This window comes from Myotis daubentonii, chromosome 4 (assembly GCF_963259705.1).
Source record: "Myotis daubentonii chromosome 4, mMyoDau2.1, whole genome shotgun sequence".
Taxonomy (NCBI): domain Eukaryota; kingdom Metazoa; phylum Chordata; class Mammalia; order Chiroptera; family Vespertilionidae; genus Myotis; species Myotis daubentonii.
Window position 1 is genome coordinate 2,899,345 of NC_081843.1, and position 20,867 is coordinate 2,920,211.

At 47.2% G+C, this 20,867-nt stretch overlaps 2 protein-coding genes across 3 annotated transcripts in view; one reads left to right on the plus strand and one right to left on the minus strand.

Annotated features, from left to right (window-relative positions):
• The window catches only part of IQCK (IQ motif containing K), a 142,736-nt gene that overhangs the window by 88,135 nt on the left and 33,734 nt on the right, over nucleotides 1-20,867 (plus strand). For both annotated transcript variants that reach the window (XM_059691986.1, XM_059691988.1), the window contains one exon: nucleotides 20,626-20,737. In XM_059691986.1, coding sequence (XP_059547969.1) covers nucleotides 20,626-20,737 — 112 coding nt within the window. The remainder of the gene's footprint in view (nucleotides 1-20,625; nucleotides 20,738-20,867) is intronic.
• LOC132232615 (CD2-associated protein-like) lies at nucleotides 13,792-18,561 on the minus strand. The gene is given in 6 exon segments (XM_059691972.1): nucleotides 13,792-15,294; nucleotides 15,296-15,471; nucleotides 17,610-17,959; nucleotides 17,961-18,180; nucleotides 18,183-18,213; nucleotides 18,216-18,561. Coding segments are annotated over 6 exon segments (1,920 nt in total). The 5' UTR covers nucleotides 18,528-18,561; the 3' UTR covers nucleotides 13,792-14,463.

Consider the following 20,867-nt stretch of genomic DNA (forward strand, 5'->3'; position numbering starts at 1 on the left):
AACCCTCTTGCACTGCTAGTGGGAAAGCAGACTGGTGCAGCCACTGTGGAAAACAGTATGGAGATTCCTCAAAAAATTAAAAATGGAACTGCCCTTTGACCCAGTGATCCCACTTCTAGGAATATACCCTAAGAAACCTGAAACACCAATCAGAAAGATTGTGTGCACCCCTGTGTTCATAGCAGTGCAACTTACAATAGCTAAGATCTGGAAACAGCGTATTTCTTTTTTGTAAGCCCACCGGCCTCGCAGCTGCTAGCCCACAGGGTGGAAGTCCTCCTTACTGGTGGGAGATGGCAAGACAGCGAGGATTGTAGCTAGGAGACAGTCTAGAAGCACTAGGTTTTGATTCAGAATCTGGGAGTTTTCTTTCTGAAATCATGCCACATCTTAAATAAAATGTATAAATAATTAATATTCAATGATGAAATAAATATTGGCTTTTTGTGGAAATAGAAAAACCCATCCTAAAATTCATTTGGAATCTCAAAGAATCCCAAATGGCCAAAACAATCTTGGAAAAGGAACAAAACTGGAGGACTCACTCTTCCTGATTTCAAACTTATTCCAAAGCTACAATTACCAAAACAGTATGGTAGTGGCATAAAGACAGACATTCAGATCAACAGAATAGAACTGAAAGCCCAGAAATAAACTCTCACATATATGGTCAAGTGGTGCCAAGACCATTCAATGGGAAAGATTAGTCTTTTCAAGAAATGGTGCTGGGAAAACTGGATGTCCACATGCTAAAGAATAAGTTGGGCCCTTATTTAAAACTATATACAAAAATGAACTAAAAATGGGTCACGAACCTTAATTTAAGACCTAAAACAGTAAAATGCTTAGAAGAAAACATGGGACAAAGTTCATGGCTCTGGATTTGGCAGAGAATTCTTGGATATGAACCAAAGGCACAGGTAACAAAAAAAAATAGACAAGTTGGACTTTCTGAAAACAAAAATTTTGTATATCAAAATACACTACCCACCACTGCAAATCACATACCTATAAAGGATTAATATCCAGAATATACAGAGAACTCCCAAAATGCAACAACAAAGAAAATCTGTTTATACAATAAGCAAAGTACTTGAAAATACATTTATTCCAAGAAAATATATGAATGGCCGACAGGTACATGAAAAGATTTTCAACATCACCAAGCATTAGGAAAGGTCATGGAGATGAAAAATCACCTCACATCCATGTAAAACAAAAAGCAGCAAATACTGATAGGACTCAGGGAAATTGAAAAGCTCATGCACTATCGGTGCACATGTATTTGGTACGGCCACTGTGGAAAACAGTATGGAGGGTCCTCAAAAATAAAAATAGAACTATGACAGGACCCAGTGACTCCACTTCTGAGTATGCACACAAAATAATTAAAAGAAAGTCTCAGAGAGACATTCGTACACACCGGTTCATAGCAGCTTTACTCACAATAGCTAACATGTGGAAGCAACCCAAGATCCCATTAATAGATGAATAAGCAACATGTAATCATCTATACTAATAAAAGCCTAGGTGGCCCTCGCGCCCTCGTGCAATGCCTTCATGTCATCACAAGATGGCTGCCCCCACATCGTCACAAGATGGCCACCCCCACGTCATCACAAGATGGCCACCACAAGGTAGCCAGTAGGGGAGGGCAGTTGGGGGTGATCAGGCCAGCAAGGGAGGGCAGTTGGGGGCAACCAGGCCCACAGGGATCGGGCCTAAACCGGCAGTTGGACATCCCCCGAGGGATCCCAGATTGGAGAAGGTGCAGGCAAGGCTGAGGGACCCCCCCCCCCCGCGTGCATGAATTTCGTGCACTGGGCCTCTAGTATATACATAAGATGGTAAATTATTCAGCCTTAAAAAAGAGAGCAGTTCTGAGATGCTGCAGGATGCATAAGCCTGGACACCTCATGCTCATGACAGAGCCTCGTCACAAAAGGACAACCACTGGGTGACTCCACTCAGGTGCGGTTCTTGGCAGAGTCAGAATCATAAAGACAGGAAACACAATGGCAGTTGATGGGGGCTGGGGGTGGAGAATGGGTAGTTATTGTTTAATAGGGACAGAGTTTCCATTTTTCAAGATGAAAAGGTCATGGGGATGGATGGTGGTGATGGCTGCACAATACTAGGAATGCCTTTAATGCCACTGCACTGCACACTTAAGATGACTAAACTAGTATGTTTCATGTTATGTACATTTTACCACAAGAAAAGAAAGGGGGAAAGAAATGAGTTCAAGTGGGTTTTGATTTTGTTGATGTTGATTATTCCCCCTGAAAGGCCACTTTCTCTATTTAGAGATGACCTATATAGTTAGGTAGAAAATGGATAATGACAACATCCCAGGATAAAAACCAAGTGACTATGAAAAGGCTCTTCAAAGAACACAAAGGAGAGGTTTGTTGTTCCTCCCAGATTTCTGGCAGAAAGAAGAGACCCTAAGAAGGGGCTCTGTGCTCAGAGGAGGCGGGTGCTTCCTCCGGTAAGGCTGCTGGCTGGGTTGGCGAGAGTGGGCAGGGCATCTTTATGTGTGTGTGAAAGATCGCTTGACATTCTTATCCTTAGCTTCCCTTTCATGTTCTTGAATGTTACAGCTGAATGGAAAGACGTGTTTTAGCCTTTCAATGTGCAAAAGGTCTTGTGGCGACTTGTTAAAAAGGATGCTCTGACAGCAGACAGATCTGCGTGGATCCTAAGGTCTGTCTGGTGACCGATGACTTTTGTTGGGTTATTTAGCTGCTGAACCATGGTTCCCTGTCTGTAGATGGAATAATAATGGTTCCTGCCTATGCAGATTGGGTCAGATGGTCAGTGCACAGCCAGGATTAGCTATTGTCACTGTCATTGCGGAGTTACTGGTTCTGCTTTTCTTGCTGGGGAATCTTGTTAAAGCCAGCGAGTATTCTCCTTATTGTGTGCAAGCCCCAAGCATGCTCCGGCCGCAGGGCCTTGCACCTGCTGTTTGTTCCTTGCGTCTGCAGCTGTCCGTCAGGGTCCCTTCCCTGCTTCACTCAGAGTTTTTGAATGTCCCTCCTGGTCTCCCTTTCTAAAACACTTTCTAAAATAGCACTCTCTTCACTCGCTGCACTATCCTCTTGCAGGCTTCGTTTTCTGCCTATCACTTGTCCTTACATTGGATATTCACTTGTCTACTGCCTGTCACCCTGACTAGAAGCGGGGCCTGAGGATAAGGCTGCTTGACTTGCTCATCCTGTACCCCAGCTGTCTGGCACACATCAGGCACTTTGTCAGTATTTTAGTGAATAAATCCCTTGAAGGTTCTCTCTGGTGAGGCATTTAAAATGAGCACCAAACTGTACTGTTCATTTTATAGCCCTTCTTGGGGCCTCACATGGGCACTCAAACGCGGCTGTTTGTGGGGTCGCTTGTGCACCAGAACCCTCCAACCCTGCAGCTGCGCTTCTTCATCTCCCAGAGACGACACTGAGAAAAGTCTGTTCAGCATGCCATGGCCTTTGTCACAGTGCGAGGAGCCTGTGCTGGGGAAGCGTCCCCACACCGCGTGGAAGTGGAAGGGAGCGCCTTGGAGACACAGGCTGTTTGGTTCGCCTGGGGATCAGGCAGAGCAGATTTCTTCACCAGGAATTTCTCTTCCAGTCGCTGATATCCGCTGGCAGGTGGGCATACTCTGCCAGCAAAAGCCAGACATGAGAGGGTGTGGGAGGAATGCTGATAATGTGGGGCCTCGGCCATCGCTGCAGCCTGGCTGCTCATGCCTTTGTGACAGGCAGTCTCCGCCCAGGGCTCCTCTAGCAGGAGCTCCTGCGGACCCTCTTGTTTTCTGGCTAATGAGAACTTTCAGCCCATGTCCACTGCCTCGTTGCCTCCCCGCCAGTGTCTGCTCGCTGAGCATTACCTGCTGCAGACCAATAGCACAAAGAAAATGAGGCAAATAAAGGGCTGGTGTTGCCCCAGGATGGTCTCAGAGAAGCTATTTGAGTGGAGACCTGAGTGAGGCTCATTCACATTCTGGGGGTCCCGTCCCACTACGGCACCAGGCTGATATGTGTGACCAGTCTAATGTGGGAGGAGTAATGGCGGCCACTTCCAAGATCAGCTGATAAAAGGCTCTGCAGTTTTCATCTCTCCCTCTGCCACTGGGAAACCAGCTGCCACATCATGGACATCCTTCCAGAGACACCTCCATGACAAAGCCAGGCCTCCAGCCCAGAGCCCTGTGAGGGAATCCCGCTCCATACGGCCAAGCTCCCCCGGACACTGCCCACTTCCACCCTGATCGTCCCCTCGTGCGAGACCCTGAGCCCGAGTCCCCGCTGCATCTCGATTCCTAACCCTCAGAGAATGTGCACGATCATAAGTGTCTATTGGTTTAAGATGCCAGACTTGGGGGGTCATTGCTAAGCAGCAATGGAGACTGACACCGTGACTCCGGCTGCTGTGGAGAGAGGTGAGGAGACTGAGGAGGTGCAGTGCAGTGGAAGCAGGAGGAAGCTATTGTAATAGCTACACTTGCCTCTCAAATTGTGGTGGGGACCAGGGGCGTCATCTTCATGGGGCAACTGGTTGGAAATGCACAATCTAGACCTCGCCCCAGACCCACTGAGCAGTGTCCAGGGAGTCCTCCCTACAGTACAGCCTATGGAGGGCGAGGACAGGCTGCGGGGGTGGGGGTCAGGCTTCAGGGGCGTGGTCAGGCTGTGGAGGGCGGGGTCAGGAGCGGGGGGGCGGGGTCAGGAGCGGGGGGGGGGGGGGAGGTCGGGGGGGGGGCAGGGCCAGGCTGCAGTGGCGGCAGCCCCTGCGACTGACAGTGTGCTGGTTGTCTGTGGAGCCCTCTCAGCCAGCTGCCCTCACCCTCACCCTCGCTGCTGGCTGATCCCGGTGCAGCCTCCTGGCCCAGAAAGTGTACGATCGCAGGGACAGCCACCGTGGTGGGCCGGATTGACGTCCTCCTGTCCACACTGCGTGGGTTTTCAGATCTGCACAGGCACAGGCCTCCAGTGCACGCATTCTCTTCCCCCACCCCCTCACATGTGAATGTCCCCCAGCATGCTGTCACCCACGCATGCCCACAACTGTCCCGGACCACAGCGCATGCGCTTTCCCTCCACCCCTCCGCCACACTTCCGTCAACCCTGGCATGCCTACCTCCGGCACACAACATGTACACGTCCCCTCCAACATGCTCACGTCCTTTGGAGCGTGTCTGGGTGCTCAGGGTCAGCACCTGTGAGATGACAGTGAGAGGGCAGAGTGGTGACACCCTGTTCTCGTGGAGGCCAGTGTGGTGACAGGATCTCCTCCATGGGGCTAATGCAGGTGCTGAGGCGGGAGCAGGTGTGGACAGACACACCTGGTGGGCGTGGGCGGCCCTCACTGAGGTGCCTTCGGTCAGCGTTTGAGATCAGGAACCCAGAGGAGGCGAGGAGTTCCGTCCTCTCAGCGAAACGGTGGGATAGTTGGGGCGACTGCAGAGGAGGAATGTGCACTTGGGGTGCCGGCGCCCATGAGCGAAGGCCTCCCTGACTGACCCTCGCTCATGTGGGGCCTAGCGCACTCCTGCCGGGCAGCGGGTGACAGGACGTGCTTTTCCGAGTTAATGAGAGAAAACATTGATTCTCCCACTGCCTGTGAAGGTGGAAAGTGAAGTGGGGAGACATGCGGAGAGTGAGCGAGGTTCCCTGTCTGGAGGTTCCAAACCTGCTGTTGGTTCCTTTCACCGCTGGCTAGAGATATACAGGGTGTCCCCCCAAAATGTATACACACTTTGAATACCTACTAATTCCAATGCGTTTAAGCATGAAAAGAAAGAAACAACAATGGAGCTGTCATCTGTTAAAAGTGCAGTCAGACATCCCCCGAGGGGTCTCAGATTGGAGAGGGTGCAGGCCAGGCTGAGGGACTCCCCCCGCCCCCCCACCCCCGTGTATGGATTTTGTGCACTGAGCCTCTAGTTTAAAATAAAAAGAAGAAACAAAGGTGTGGCCCTGCATCTGAGCACCTAGCAGCTGGCCTGACCAAGGTCCAACTGTCCTGTAGTCTTTCTCTAAAGGGCTAACCAGTGCCCTTCAGGCAAAGTTTATGTATAAACTGCTAAATCTTAGTGACTTAAAACCAAAAGAATGGACTATTTCCCACGATTCTGTGGGTTAGCTGCTGGCTCTTCCTTGACTCACTCACAGAGCTGCACTCAGTGGTGACTGGGGGTCTGGAGCCGGGGGACTGGAAGGTTAAACTGGCTGCACCCCCACACTCCCTGCGTCGGGCCTGGTGCTGGCTCCTGACTGAGGCCCACAGGATTCCATGTGCTCTCGTCCTGCAGTGGCCAGACCTGCCATCTTCCATGATGGAAGGAACATTCCAGGGGGCAGCAATGGAAGCTCCCGGCCTTCTTGAGGCCGGACTCTGGAACCTACTCCGAGGCTCAAGAGAGGCAGGAGCCAGGCATGGATGCCCCCGTGATGAGGAGAGGAGCAGAGCTGTGTGGGGGCAGGGCCCAGGGAGCTGGGATTGCTGGGCTCAGCATCAGGCTGCTCACACTCACTAGGCTGCATCCCAGCTCTCTGGGGAGCCTGGCAGTGCACAGATGGCTGGCCTTCCCCCCAGAGTGTCCGGGTCAGGAGGCCGGGCCGTGTAGTTCCCAGGCAGTGCTGACGCTGCCAGTGTGGGGACTGTGCTTCGAGCCACCCATGGAGGCATTAGGTGTCCAGAGCAGTGGCTCTCGCCCTTGACTGTACACTGGAAACATCTGGGCAGCGGTAACCACGTACATGTCAGCTCTGGGTGTTCGTGCAGGGAAGAGGCCAAAGCACTGGGCGGTCATATGGTCTTTGGCATCGCAAACTGGCCTGTAATTTAACCCTATAAATCATCACAAAGTTCACTGAATAGCTTCAGTGCTTTTGCAACTTAGTCATTCCCTGATGAGTTGGGTAAGCAAGTACCAAGAAAAGTTGGAGGAACTTTATCTCAATTGTCACCAAATGAGCTACTGGGGGAAATTCCATTTTTCCAAGTCATACTCTGATATGTCTTTATTATTAAAGGGACTTAGTAAAAAAACAACAACAGAGTGGCTTCCTGGGAGAGGCCTGTCTAGTCCTGCGCTGGCAAGACCCGCTGGAAGGCGGCTGCCTCCTGAGCGCAGAGCCTTGATTCGGAATCCCAGGACCTGCGGCGATCACTTGGGGGTCTAAGCCATCAGTTGGACATCCCCCAAGGGCTCCTGGACTGCAAGAGGGTGCAGGCCTGGCTGAGGGACCCCCCCACCCCTGCCCCCTGTGCACAGCCTCTAGTTTGAAATGAAGGAAATCAAGATCGATAAAGGGTTTCTGGTCCCAACCAATCCAACCCAGAAGGATATGGGGTAGAGAAGGAAAGCCCTCGCACCCATTTCCTCCCTCCCTGATAAACCCACACTCTGTGTGCCCTTCCAAGCTTTCAAGATAAATAAAGTGTAAAGAAAGAACTTGACTGTAACGAGGCACAGCCAACTTGCTGACTGCAGTCAGTGCCACCTTCCTTCAGTAACCAGGAGCTCCTCCGGGGCTGTTCTGCGGAGCGTGTCAGCGTCACAGTGCAGAGACGGAGGGTTTTGTGGCCGTGGGTCGCTGATACAGAGAAGCCTGTGGGAAAGTTGTGTATGATCTTGTTTAGCCCTGAGGAGGGTTTGGGCTTGCCCAGACCAGGGACGTCGAGGGTACCTACTACTCCTATAAGCGTGAGACTTTCAGAACTACAGTAAGAACACTGATTTGTCATTGAAAAGATTCTGGTGATTACCTTATGTCCTATGGCATTCATATAGTGCTGCTTTTACTCTGAAATTTGCATAATTATATACTTTATAAGTAATTTTTAATTTTATTTTAACATTTTAATTTATTTCAGAGAGGAAGGGAGAGGGAGAGAGAGAGAGAAACATCAATGATGAGAATCATTGATCGGCTGCCCCCTGCTGGGGATTGAGCATGCAACCGGGGCATGTGCCGTTGACGAAATCGAACCTGGGACCCTTTGGCCTGCAGGCCGACGCTCTATCCACTGAGCTACACTGGCTAGGACAGTATATGTAATTTTTAAATATATATATTTTAAAGCAAGAGTGGCTTACATTTATAGGTTCAGCTGGAAACTGTCTTCTTTATTTTGGAGAGAAAATCCCTAGAAGCTTTCTTTTTTTTGTTAATCCTCACACGAGGATCTTTTTCCATTGATTTTTTTATGGAGAGTGGAAGAGAGAGGGAAAGACAGAAGCATCGATGTGAGAGAAACACATCGATTGGTTGCCTCTTGCACAAGCCCTAACCAGGGCCTGGGCTGGGGAGAAGCCTGCAACCAAGGTACATGCCCCTGGCTAGAATCAAACCTGGAACCCTTTGGTCCGCAGGCTGACGCTCTATCCACTGAGCCAAACTGGCTAGGGTCTGAGTAGCTTTCTTAAGTAAGGTACCTCCTGCCCTGGGAGAGGACGCAATAGGTAGGACTTGGTTTTCTGAGTTTGACGAAGCATCTCTCTAACTTCCTCGTGGTGAGATCTGGGTATGTAACGAACACAAACATTTTCTGGAAGGGAAGGAATTGAGGAAACCCCACCCTGAGATTTCCCCCCAAGATTCTGTGGGATCTTCTGGAAGACGACAGGCCTCTGGATACTAATCCAAGAAGGAGAAAGGCCGAAGGATGTTTCTGAAAACAACAACAAAAACAACAGCAAAAACCACACACCAATGGCCAACAAGTACATAGAGAGATGCTCAGTATCATGACCATTAAGGAAATGGAAATCAAAACCATGGTGAGATTCCACTTCACGCCCATTAGGATGGCTATAATAAAAACTTTTAAAATGAAAAATACCAATACTGGCAAGGATGTGAAGCAAGTAGAACCCTCCTATATTGCTGGTAAAAATATAAAATGATGCAGCCATTGTGAAAAGCAATTGGTGGTTTCTCAGTAAGTCAATCCTAAAATTTCCTTGTGACCTAGCCATTCATTTCTAGGTATATACTCAAAAAAATCGAAACTAGCTGTTCAAACAAAGACTTGTGCTCACGTCCATCACAGCTATAGTCACAGTAGTGAAAAGGTAGAACTACCCACGTGCCCAGCAGTGGTGAATGGATAAACAAGGGTCCTGCTGTCCTGCGATGTGAAAGAATGCAGACACCAAGGCAACATCAGATGACCCCATTTACGTGAAAGGCAGATCCATCGACTGTGGGTCTGAGGATGAAGAACCGTCTGTGGGAACAAATGGATCCGTGGAGGGCAGGGGCCGAGGAGAGGAGTGTGAGCAGTGGCTGCTTGATGTGTGTGGGTCTCCTTTCGGGATGAAAGGCTTATGAACCAGATGGTGGTGGCGGTTGCCCAGCACTGGGAAGGCACTAATGCCACTGAACTGTGCCCTTTAGAATAGTTAACATGGTAAATTTTGTTCTGTGTATTTTTTCACAATTTTAAAATCAGGGTTACTGCTGCCTCCAGTGAAAATATAGTGGGAGAGGGGCAGCGGGCTCCCAGATTACCAAGAGAGAAGGCAGAGCCGACCATGGAGGAGGAGGAAGGCAGTGGGGGCTCTGGGCTGTGAGGTGGTTGATGGGGACCAGACTCAGTCCAGGCCTGGGGGATAGCTTGTGTCCTAGAGGCTGGTTGAGTGAGTGCCTCTAAAGAGTTGAAACTCAAAAACTTGCAGTGATCACAGTAGGAGCCTGGATCCAATGCCCAGAGTGGGAAGTCACAAGACCCAGCAGCAATCCAGAAGAGCAGGGGCTGGGCCTGACTTTGTAACCTCACCACACACAGCAGAACTGGGAGGAGCTGCCCCGCTAAGCAGCCTGTGGCCCCCTCCACCCACCATGGCTGAGAGAGCAGTTTCTGGAGGTCAGACCTGCAGGTCTGAGCTGGGTTGCAGGCCAGGAGGAGGCCACTCAGGCACTGGGGTTCCAGGTGGACAGGCAGGGCCACTGCCCGGAGAGCGAGGCCCAGCTTGCGCTACAGTGTGCGACCCCAGGATGGGTGACTCTTTCCCCGGACACCAGGCTGCCCTCACTCCAGTGAACAGAGCCCATCACACGGGGATGCCAGCGAAAGGGCAGTGTTTATCTATCTATATAAAAGGCTAATATGCTAAGTGTCCAACCATCCGGGTAATGATGTCATGTAGCAATACCCCACTTCCTCTTCCTAGCAACTAGCCTCACGTGGAAACACTTTACACTGTAACCAAATGTCTGTGGAGCGTTTTCCCATGCCTCATCTCATTTGATCCTCACAGAAGTCCTGGAGTAGGTAGATAGGAGACTCAGTAGAATCCTATTTTCATTAGCCAGAAAGTGGAGATTTAGAAAGTTTAGAAACTTGACCCGACTGAAAAGAATAAATGGTGGACCTTGAAAATGATTTCAGGTTTTCTCACTGCACAGAATATAGTCAAACACTGCTGCAGTTAAATATTTTACCCTTTGTTCTCCCTGCGTGGTCTACAATAATAATCTGCTTCGTGTTGATATTTACTGCTGTGTTGCTGACAATTACCTGAAAGAGAAGTTGGGGTGCTTCACTGGGCTGGAAAAAGTTTGGCTAAATCAGAAAGCAGGTCTAATTAAGCAAGTTTATCTATATACATAAAGCTCTCACTGGCACCAATCGCACACATGTGTTTGATCTGTCATTGTCGATTGTGAATTTGGTTGTTTTTGTTGACATTCTGAAGCTGAAAGAAAGTGGCGGCAGCACACGGAAGTAACAATGGTGATTAAATATAATAGTGATCTGGGTAGATATAATTATCCCTGTGTAACCGAAGTTGCCGTCATATTCAGAAATGAAGATGGAGGACCTCCTTTTGAAAGGGACTTGCTCATTCATTGTAAACCAGATCCAAATAATCCAAATGCCACTAAAATGAAACAAAACAGTATCCTGTTTCCTACATTAGATGTAATGATGTATCCTATTCTTTCCCCACATGGTGAATGGATATTGCATTAAGACTCAGAGAATACAGTGTAATTGACAATCATACTAGATTCCATGGATGATGTCGAAAAGGAAAATTTTCTCATCAAATTCCTTAAAAATATTACTCCTTTGGGAATGCGGTGTCTAAATTAGAATTGAAAGTAGGTGCAATTATCATGCTACTGAGAAATCTTAATAGTAAATGGGGTCTTTGTAATGGTACTAGATTTATTATCAAAAGATTACAACCTAACATAATTTAAACTGAAGTATTAACAGGATCTGCGGTGGAGAGGTTGCTCTGATTCAAAGAATTGATTTGTCCCCGTCTGACACTGGCCTCAGTGTTAGAATAAGTTTAATTAATTTGTCAGTCATTGTTTATATCAATGTTGTTTTTATATAACGTTTTTGTTCTTTTTATATCATGTCTTTGTTGTTTTTATATCATGTTGTTATTGTTTATTTATTAATCAATTTATATATTATTTTCATATACATTTTACTAATTTTCTTTCATCTCTGACACTTCTATTATAGAGATAATTTTCTTTCAATGTGCATGAATTTGTGTACTGGGCCACTAGTCTATATTAATAATAGACTAGGGCCGTCACAACCAGATGGACGGCAGGTCACCATGAGGGGACCCCGCCTGGATCAGGAATGTGGCTGGCCTTCAAACCACCGGTAGCTGCTAGCCCAGGCCAGCCCAGCACCCCAGAGGGGATCCCTGCCATAATCAGGGGCGCTGCTGGCCTGCAAAATGCTGGCGGCCCCTTACCCAGGCCGGGGAGGCGCTGAAGGCTGGGTATGTGCGGTGCAGTCTTTTAAAAATAAAGAAAGGGCAGCTTCTTGAAGTGCAGTCACTGAGGCAGCTCCATGCAGGCACACCAGGCCCACTGCCAGGCGCAGTAAAGCGGAGTCCAGGCAGGAGCAGCCCGAGTGTGTGTGGCCGGGTGGCCTTGGGTGTCCTGCAGATGGACGGACTGTGCTGGACAGACCACGATGGACGGCGCCGATGGGCTGCGCCGAGGGCTGCAGAGGTCGGAGCTGTTAGGGCAGTGGCTCGCGGGGTCAGCAAGGCTGGGGTGCCAGGTAGGCCCCAGGTCTTTGGGCACCTCTGGGGGAGCGTGGCTGTCCAGAGTGGGAGAAAAAGCCCTTTTTTTCCGGAAGAACGCAGATGGTTTAAAAGTGCATAGAGAAACTGCAGTGGTACCCACATGGCTATGTCAGTTCCCCTAGCCGCCGGTTGGTGCCCGACCACAGGCTTCACTGGGGGCGTAGGCCCGGACGTGGGTCAGGTTGTGGGCCAGGACGTGGCCTTGGCAGCAGACTCACTCCCGGCATCACCTCAGCATCACGACTTTACGACGTCACCCGCAAGTGGCCATCGCTGCTAGTCTGTGGGCCCCGGTGAGCCGGCACCGAGTGTGCTCAGGGCAGCACTCTGTGTTCCCATCGAAAGGTCACCGTATGTGATGGGGGCTGTTGATTCCTTAAGGTTGAAATGGGGCAGCCTGAACTTGCTTACGACACAATCTTTTCTCCGTATTTAACGCACAGTCTTCTCGGGCTCAGGGAGCCAGCATCCACTGGAGCGCCAGCTTGGCCATCCCACACAGCCAGACGCCACCAGGAAGCACAGAAATGCCAAAGCCCCAACGGAACCCATCGCGAAACAGACCCCAGTTCACATACTGGAGCGGAAACAAGAAAACAGTGGCACCTGTTAGACCTCAGCTGGCACTGTGCCTGCGGGTCTGTCTGCAGGGTTCCTGCACCCTGGCCGTGGCCCAGTGGCCGAGTATGCTCTGCAAACCTTGATTCTGGAGTTATGGATCTTAACGAGTAGGCAGGTGCACAAGGTGTAGTCGAAAGTGGCAAGGTTAGACTGTGTGTGAGTGTGTGCATTTATACACATATATGCCCATTTCCCCCAGTCTTTTTTTTTTTAGTTATTTTATTTGAAATGTGACAAAATTAATACAAGATTTCAGAATTATAAGATCAAAACTTTAAAGGAAAATATTGGTTTGGTGCTTTAAAATAACATAAAAAGGAAGCATGATAGAGGGTACTCAAAATCTAAGTCATTTGCAATAAAAACAATCTTAAAATCTAAATTATTTTGCAAATGAAGAATGTCAAATTTCTACTTTTATTATAAAAATGGACATTTTCAGACTACACATATAACACTTTAAAATATCCACCTGTTCATAAATGATTCTGAAGGAACTGCTAATTCATCCATTTTGTGAAAATGCATTTTTAATATGGTCAACTAGGTTTGGTTTTAAATAAGCTACGATTTAATGATATATTAACACTCTTTATGAAGTTGCTTCCTAAATCACAGTCCAAAATATCTCCACCACTTAGTTTGGTCTATTAGGTCAATTAAACATTGTAAAATCTAGCACTTACATAATGATAACTTGTCAAAGTATGAAACCTCACACTGAACTTCTGAAAATTTGAGTTTTGTTTACAGTTATTAAAAATCAGAGAAAGGGGCATAAAGGATTAAATCACAACATTATGAAATGGGTAATAGAGAAGCCTGTAAAATAAGCAGAAAAGCACAGCAATAAGGCTGGTGTTTGCATATCATGTATGTGCTGTAGTTTTTAGGCACAACAAGTTAAGGGTTAAATTGACATTTTTAGTTCTTTATACCCAATGAATTTAAAATATAGCTCGTATTTTTCCAAATATATTTAACAATCCAATATATCTTAACTAAATTCCTTTTATAAATCAGCTTTTTTCAGCTTCTCAATTTCTACCTCTAGATTACTTCTCAGAGCCTTCTCTTCTTCCAAATCTTTCCTATAGTGCAAGCAATATGAAATATTCTAAAAGCAGAAGAAATTATTTTGATTAATTCATTAGATATTCCTATATGCATGAGTGAGTAATCTGGATACAGCTAGAAAACTCCCATTACATCGCCCAGAATATAAACAGCACTGCAAACAAACAGGCACAACAGTGTCATCCTGGGTAAGAAGCTAAAAGTGAAAGAAAAAAATACATATTTATATATATACACAAAAGTACATATCCCCTAAGTATAACGTAGTGACAATAGTTACTATAAAGCTAATTTGTCCCTCTCAAATAGTATATTTTACAGATTATTTGTAAAGATATCACCATATTTATAGCATAGATCTCTTTAAAAATAATACATTTCAATAAAAAAACCATTATGAATTTTCCTTTTTATACAGATTCAGTAGTATTTTCAAGCAAACTAAAAAAGAAGTTTGCAATCCCAGCACGTAAGAAATAAGGCCTCTTTTCCACCTCATATTGGCAAAACAAAATATATATATAAAAAAATTCACCCTCCTCCTGCTTTTCTATAGATATTATAGTTCATATACTCATATTTCTTTACCACAACATCAGTATTTGTTATTTTTAAGTAACAAGTAAATTGAAGTTCATAGTGTTGCCTCTGAATCCCCATTTCATTATAAATACTGGGTCTGTGCCTCTTCAAGAAGATAGGACAGCTTTTTTCAGCTTCTCAATTTCTACTTCTAGATTACTTCTCAGAGCCTTCTCTTCTTCCAAATCTTTTCGTAGTTTTTCCAGTTCTTTCCCGTGCTTCTTTTTCAGTGCTTCCACAATGCACAGCAGTTCAATCATCTCAGCTTTAATTTCATCCAGGGAATTTTTTTCCCCATCGTCTGCTTCTAATTTAGCTTTGATTTCTAATGGAGTTAAAAAACTAGCCGCATTTGGTTTTGAAGGACTTGGAGGTGTTGAAAGGTACAGAGATGGCTTTGGAGAGTTGCAAGAATCCTTTTTAAATTCAGATGGCTTTATGTTGGCACTATCTTCTTCTTTGGGTGACTTCAAGATTTTTTCTGGGCTTTGAGTTGGAGAATGCCCGCCATTGAAGTGGCCAGGCAACCTTCTTCCAGGCATCTTCGGTCTGTTTGCAGTGAGATGGAGTAAGTTTTCTGAGGAAGCTATGTCATCAAAATTCACAATATCTGTTTCTTTAAAGCTCCTAATTGTAAATGAATCTAGATCTACTGATTTTGGTCTAAGTGGTGACTGTTCAGAATCTAACTTTGGTTTTGATACTGGCTCAGTTTCAAATTTTGATGAAATGGCAGGCACTTCCCCATTAATCCTGGCTACAGGTGGTAGTGGAGGAACTGGTTTCTCGGGTCGCTTTGGGTACACTGCTCCAGAAGATCTCAATAAATTATTGGCTTTGGTGGGTGGAGTAGGCTTCTTGGGTAGAACTTGTAGAGCAGCTGGTTTAGAAGGTTTCTGGTCCAGCATGGATTTTTCATCTCTTTCTTCAGGCTTTACAGGAAAAATACTTTTTCTCTGTAGCTATCAGCTCAGGCTTTGGGGCTGGACCCTTAGCAGGAGGTGGTTGTTCCTTTGGTTTTGGAAAGTCCTTATCCAGTTCATTTAACTGAACAGCAAAATTGTCCGGAAATACTCCTTCTTTACCATTAAGTTCACCCTTCCACCAGCCAGTTTCTCTGCCGGGAGCCGGTCCATCCTTGCTGTTTCAAGGGACCTGGCATATATAGCATACGGTTCTTAATATGTTTGCTCCCCTTGGCGCTGTGTTTTAACCAAGGTCACCTCTCCGAGAAAGGTTGAATCCCCAGGTAGGGATTTTCCCCTGAAGTTAGGGAGGGAATAAAACCCCTCAACTAAGTGCCAGGCGGGTAATTAATCCCTTTAACTACGAACAATCATGCTTAAACTACATAATCTTTTCTCCCTGGAATGGAGATAAGAAACGCCCTAACCTTTGTAATAGAGATTGATAGGATTGAATCAACTGGTATAAATACAGTTGTAACAAGACAGAAACACTCAGAATTTAGAACACAGAACTCAGGAGACAGAACTTAGAAAGACAGAATTCAGAAGACAGAACCTATGCGGAACCTGGAGATGGAGGAGCTTCGCTGGAGAGAACATGGCAAGGGATCCTGGACTAAACCTGACTGCAGAGGTTGGCAAGAGAGCCTGAATAGAACCTGGTGACTGAACCTGACTGGAGAACCTGGACAGAACCTCTCTGGAGATCCTAAGCAGAACCTCTCTGGAGATCGAGACCAGAACTTGGCTGGAGATCCTGGCTGGAGATCCTGGCTAGGCTGCTGATCAACTGAATGCTGTCTCCGTGCCATTCCTCCTTCGCTGACTCCTCTACGCCTTTGGGGACCCCTGGACCTGCTGGGGTTGGACCCCGGCATATGGCGCCCGAACAGGGACCCCTAGGTAAGCCCCACTCTCGGGATGGATAGGACTCCACCATAGGAAGAGGGTGGATAGTCTTCGCCGACTCCATCCACACCTTTGGGAACCCCTGGAACAGGATTCCCCTAGGTAAGCTCCCCCATTGAGAACCCCCACATTCGGGACGGATAGGACTCCACCAGGGTGCTGCAAACCCCCCTATAGAGGATAAGTAGGGTAAGAAGGTGGATAGTACAGAACTCAGATTGAGAAGATGTGCCATACTGAGTCCAAAGAAAGAAGACTCTGTATTGATCTTTAGATTAAGAAGATGTGCCATACTGAGTCTAAAGAAATAAGACTCTGTATTGATCTTTTAACACATATGCTTGCTAGCAGAGGAATTAAGGTTACTCCCAGTCAGACAGAACGTTTTGTACAACAAATATGTCCATGCTTTTCTGAGGAAGGAAAGGTAAATGTAATGGCATGGGAGAAGGTAGGCCCAAGGAGCCTTATCCTTAACCCCACTGCAGCCTTTCTACCCTGGGAAAGTGCAGGATTGGCAAGCTCTCCCTGGGATGATAGATCAGGACTCAGGTAATAGCGGAAAGCGCCAATCCTACTCTTAAAATGGATATAAGAGAGCATTTGAGGTTTTTCTTTTTAATGCCTGCCTTTAAAAAATAAAAAAGGGGGAATTTGCCGGGAGCCGGTCCATCCTTGCTGTTTCAAGGGACCTGGCATATATAGCATACGGTTCTTAATATGTTTGCTCCCCTTGGCGCTGTGTTTTAACCAAGGTCACCTCTCCGAGAAAGGTTGTTTCCCTAGGTAGAGATTTTCCCCTGAAGTTAGGGAGGGAATAAAACCCCTCAACTAAGTGCCAGGCGGGTAATTAATCCCTTTAACTACGAACAATCATGCTTAAACTATATAATCTTTTCTCCCTGGAATGGAGATAAGAAACGCCCTAACCTTTGTAATAGAGATTGATAGGATTGAATCAACTGGTATAAATAAAGTTGTAACAAGACAGAAACACTCAGAATTTAGAACACAGAACTCAGGAGACAGAACTTAGAAAGACAGAATTCAGAAGACAGAACCTATGCGGAACCTGGAGATGGAGGAGCTTCGCTGGAGAGAACATGGCAAGGGATCCTGGACTAAACCTGACTGCAGAGGTTGGCAAGAGAGCCTGAATAGAACCTGGTGACTGAACCTGACTGGAGAACCTGGACAGAACCTCTCTGGAGATCCTAAGCAGAACCTCTCTGGAGATCGAGACCAGAACTTGGCTGGAGATCCTGGCTGGAGATCCTGGCTAGGCTGCTGATCAACTGAATGCTGTCTCTGTGTCATTCCTCCTTCGCCGACTCCGTCTACGCCTTTGGGGACCCCTTGACCTGCTGGGGTTGGACCCCGGCATTTCTCCAGTCTCCTTATCAAGTGGATTATGTCTCCCTCTTTAAAAGTAAGTTCATCTTCATTAGTACCTTCATAGGCAAATAACGCTCTACAATATTCCTTAGCTTTTGTTTTACCTTCAGTGTCTGATTTTGTTATCTCCGTGTTCTGAGTTCTGGATCCTAGTGACTGTATGATTGAGGGCTTTTCTGATTTTTTCTCTTCTGTTTCACTACTGGATGCTCTGGTCCTAAGTTTCACAGAGCCTTCTTTAAAAATATCTCCAAATCCAATCCCTCTAATTTTCTTTGGCTGTGTCAGCGATCCGGGTGCGGTTTCATTCCCATCCCCCTGAGAGGGGAGATAAGGTGGGCCCAGTCCAAACAGATTCTGAGTCCTCCTGGGCTTCATGAGTTTCACCAGCATCTGTTATCTCTAATTCTTTCACAAAATTTGAGGGAAACAGTCCCAACTTATTGTTCAGGGTTCCACTCCACCAGCCTTCTTCTACCTCATCATTAATATCAATAATATCTCCCACTTTCAACTCCAGTTCATCATCATTTTGTGGAATGTACTCAAACGAACCTGACATTGCCGCTTCTTGATCTTTTTTTTTTAATGTTTTTAGTTGGCAGATGTGGCTGAATTCCTCCAGCTGGAAGTCGATAGGTGCTTATTCGTTGTACAAGACTTGCTACATTCCCATGCCTTTCCCGTCTGATGGGCAAATTGTCATCCTTGGATTCTGTTCCTCTCTTAATTTCCTTAACAAAATTATCCGGAAACATTCCTCTTCTCCCATTTAGTTCTCCTTCTAGCCATCCTTCCTCCTGTAGTTTTTTCACATTCCTGATGATTTTCCCAACTTGAATAGTTAATTCATCATCATGCACAGCATCATAGTCATACTCCACAATATAGTCAACCATGCTGGGGCCCCTGCGGGGAGAAGCCCGGCGCTGCCGCTCCCCAGTCTTTTTCTGAGCTGTTTGAGAGCATGCTCTACACATGACAGGCTGCCCAGATACTCCCCTGTGTATTTCCCAAAAGCAGACACTCCTGCATAACAATTCTCCACCGAACCACATGAGGAAATCTCCATTCAAACAGTATTAAGGTTCAATCCACAGACCCCATTTGAATTCTGACAACTGTGTCAACAATGTTCCCCACTCTCCACCCCCAGGATCCCATCCACCTAGGATGGGTCCTCTGTCATTCCTGTCCCGGACAGTTTTTCAGTTTTAATTAAAAATCATAGACTTAGCCCTTTAAAAAAATTTAAATAAATAAAAATAAAGAAAGACCCACTGGCGCTCTAAGTTAGGAGCCAGTGGTGGTCCCAAATTGGAGAGGGTGCAGGCTGGGCTGAGGAACAGCACCACCACCCCCCACCCAACCCCCCGTGTGCACGAATTCCGTGCACCAGGCCCCTAGTAGTTCTATAAAGAGCTGAGTCAGGAGACCGTTATCCTGGGGACATATTCTCCAGATGTCTCAGCATCTGGAACTTTAACTTATCTTTCAAAAGAAAGTGGACACACACCAACATGTATAAATCAGTCCTTTAATCCTGAGAGCCACTCAAGGGGCACTGTGGAGAGGGAGAGGGTGAAGCAGGCGGGAAGGGCGAGTGGCTCTCCTGTTTTCTCATGGGACTCCCGGGTCCTCAGGGCTGTGCACCTCCTGCACCCTGCACAGGCTGGTGTCTCCCCTGGAATACCATCAACCCCTTCCTCCATGGCTGACTCTAGTTCATCCTTCTAAACTCAGCCCAGAGCCCTGATTGGTTTGGCTCAGTGGATAGAGCATTGGCCTGTGGACTGAAGGGTCCTGGGTTCAGTTCCAGTCCAGGGCACATGCCTAGACTGCAGGCTTGATTCCCAGTAGGTGGCATGCAGGAGGCAGCCGATCAGTGATTCTCTCTTATCCTTGATGTTTCTGTCTCTCTCTCCCTCTCCCTCTCTTAAAAAAACAAAACAAAACAAAAACTCAGCCCAGAGGTGCCTGCTCCATGAAATGCTTCCTCCCACTTCAGGCGAGTGCAGCGCCCACTGGTGTCCCTTACCCACCCACGTCCTTGCTCGCACCTTACTGTCTGTCCCTCCTGTGTGCCGTGTCTCTCACTGCATTCCTCCAGGATGGCCAGGACAGCCTGCCCACATCCAAACCCTAGTCCCACCCTGTTCCAGTCTGTGACTCAGTCTCCGTGCCTGTGGAATGGGGATCATCATTCCTGCCTCAGTGGGTAGTTTTGATGATTAAAATTTCTAAAACACTTAAACAGTGCCTGGGACATACCTGCTCAATAGATATGAGCTATAGTAATAATGAAAATAGTAATTATAATTACTTCCACTATCCCCGTATCTAATGTCCAGCTCAAACCCCACTGTACAGTAGGCACAGAGCTGTGGTGACATGGGGACCGTGGTTAGCCTGGGCCACTGCCCTGGCCTGCAGGGGCTGTTGAGCACTGAGGTGTGTGTGGGTCACGCTGAGATGTGCTGTGAGCACAGCCCACCATGAAGGCAGCACAGAAACTGACAGTGAAGTTCAGTCATGCTTTTATATTGAGTGCGTGTTGAAATGACATTTTGGATCTTTTCGCTTAAATAAAATATATTCTTAAATATAAAGCCAGAAGCTTGTTTTAACTTTTAAGAGGATACTGCAAGGAAATCTAAAACTCCGTACGTGGCCCCATTATATTTTCGTTGCACAGCCTGGATCTAGGGTGTTCCCCACCCTCTGTTAGAATTGCAAAGCCTCACGCGTTATTTATGCTCTCACTTTATGTAAACTTTCGGAGCAGAGATGGCTTATTGAAGCTGGAAGCTGTCAGATTGGTTTGTAGGGTCCCACGTGGGGCTAACAAGCTGAGTTCACCCAAGCGGAAGGGGACTAATGATTTTGGGGGGGTTCAGGTTCAAGGGGGCTCACGCTTTGGGGGGTTCAGGTTCAAGGGGGACTCATGATTTGGGGGGTTCAGGTTCAAGGGGGACTCACGCTTTGGGGATTTTTCAGGTTCGCTGTGATCCTGAGATCCAAGAGCTGCGTCAGTGGCAGAAGAAGCTGCGCGAGGACAAGCACATCCGTGAGCGGGTCAGACTCTTCTGGGCCAAGCAAGAGCAGAAAGGTGAGCTGTCGGAGCGGAGGCAAGCCTCATCTCCAGAGACTCTGACTTGCTGTTTCGGGATGGGCCCAGGGCACCGTGTGATTGCTGAGGTCCCTGGGTCTGACGGGCAGCAGGTTGGACACTGACGAGG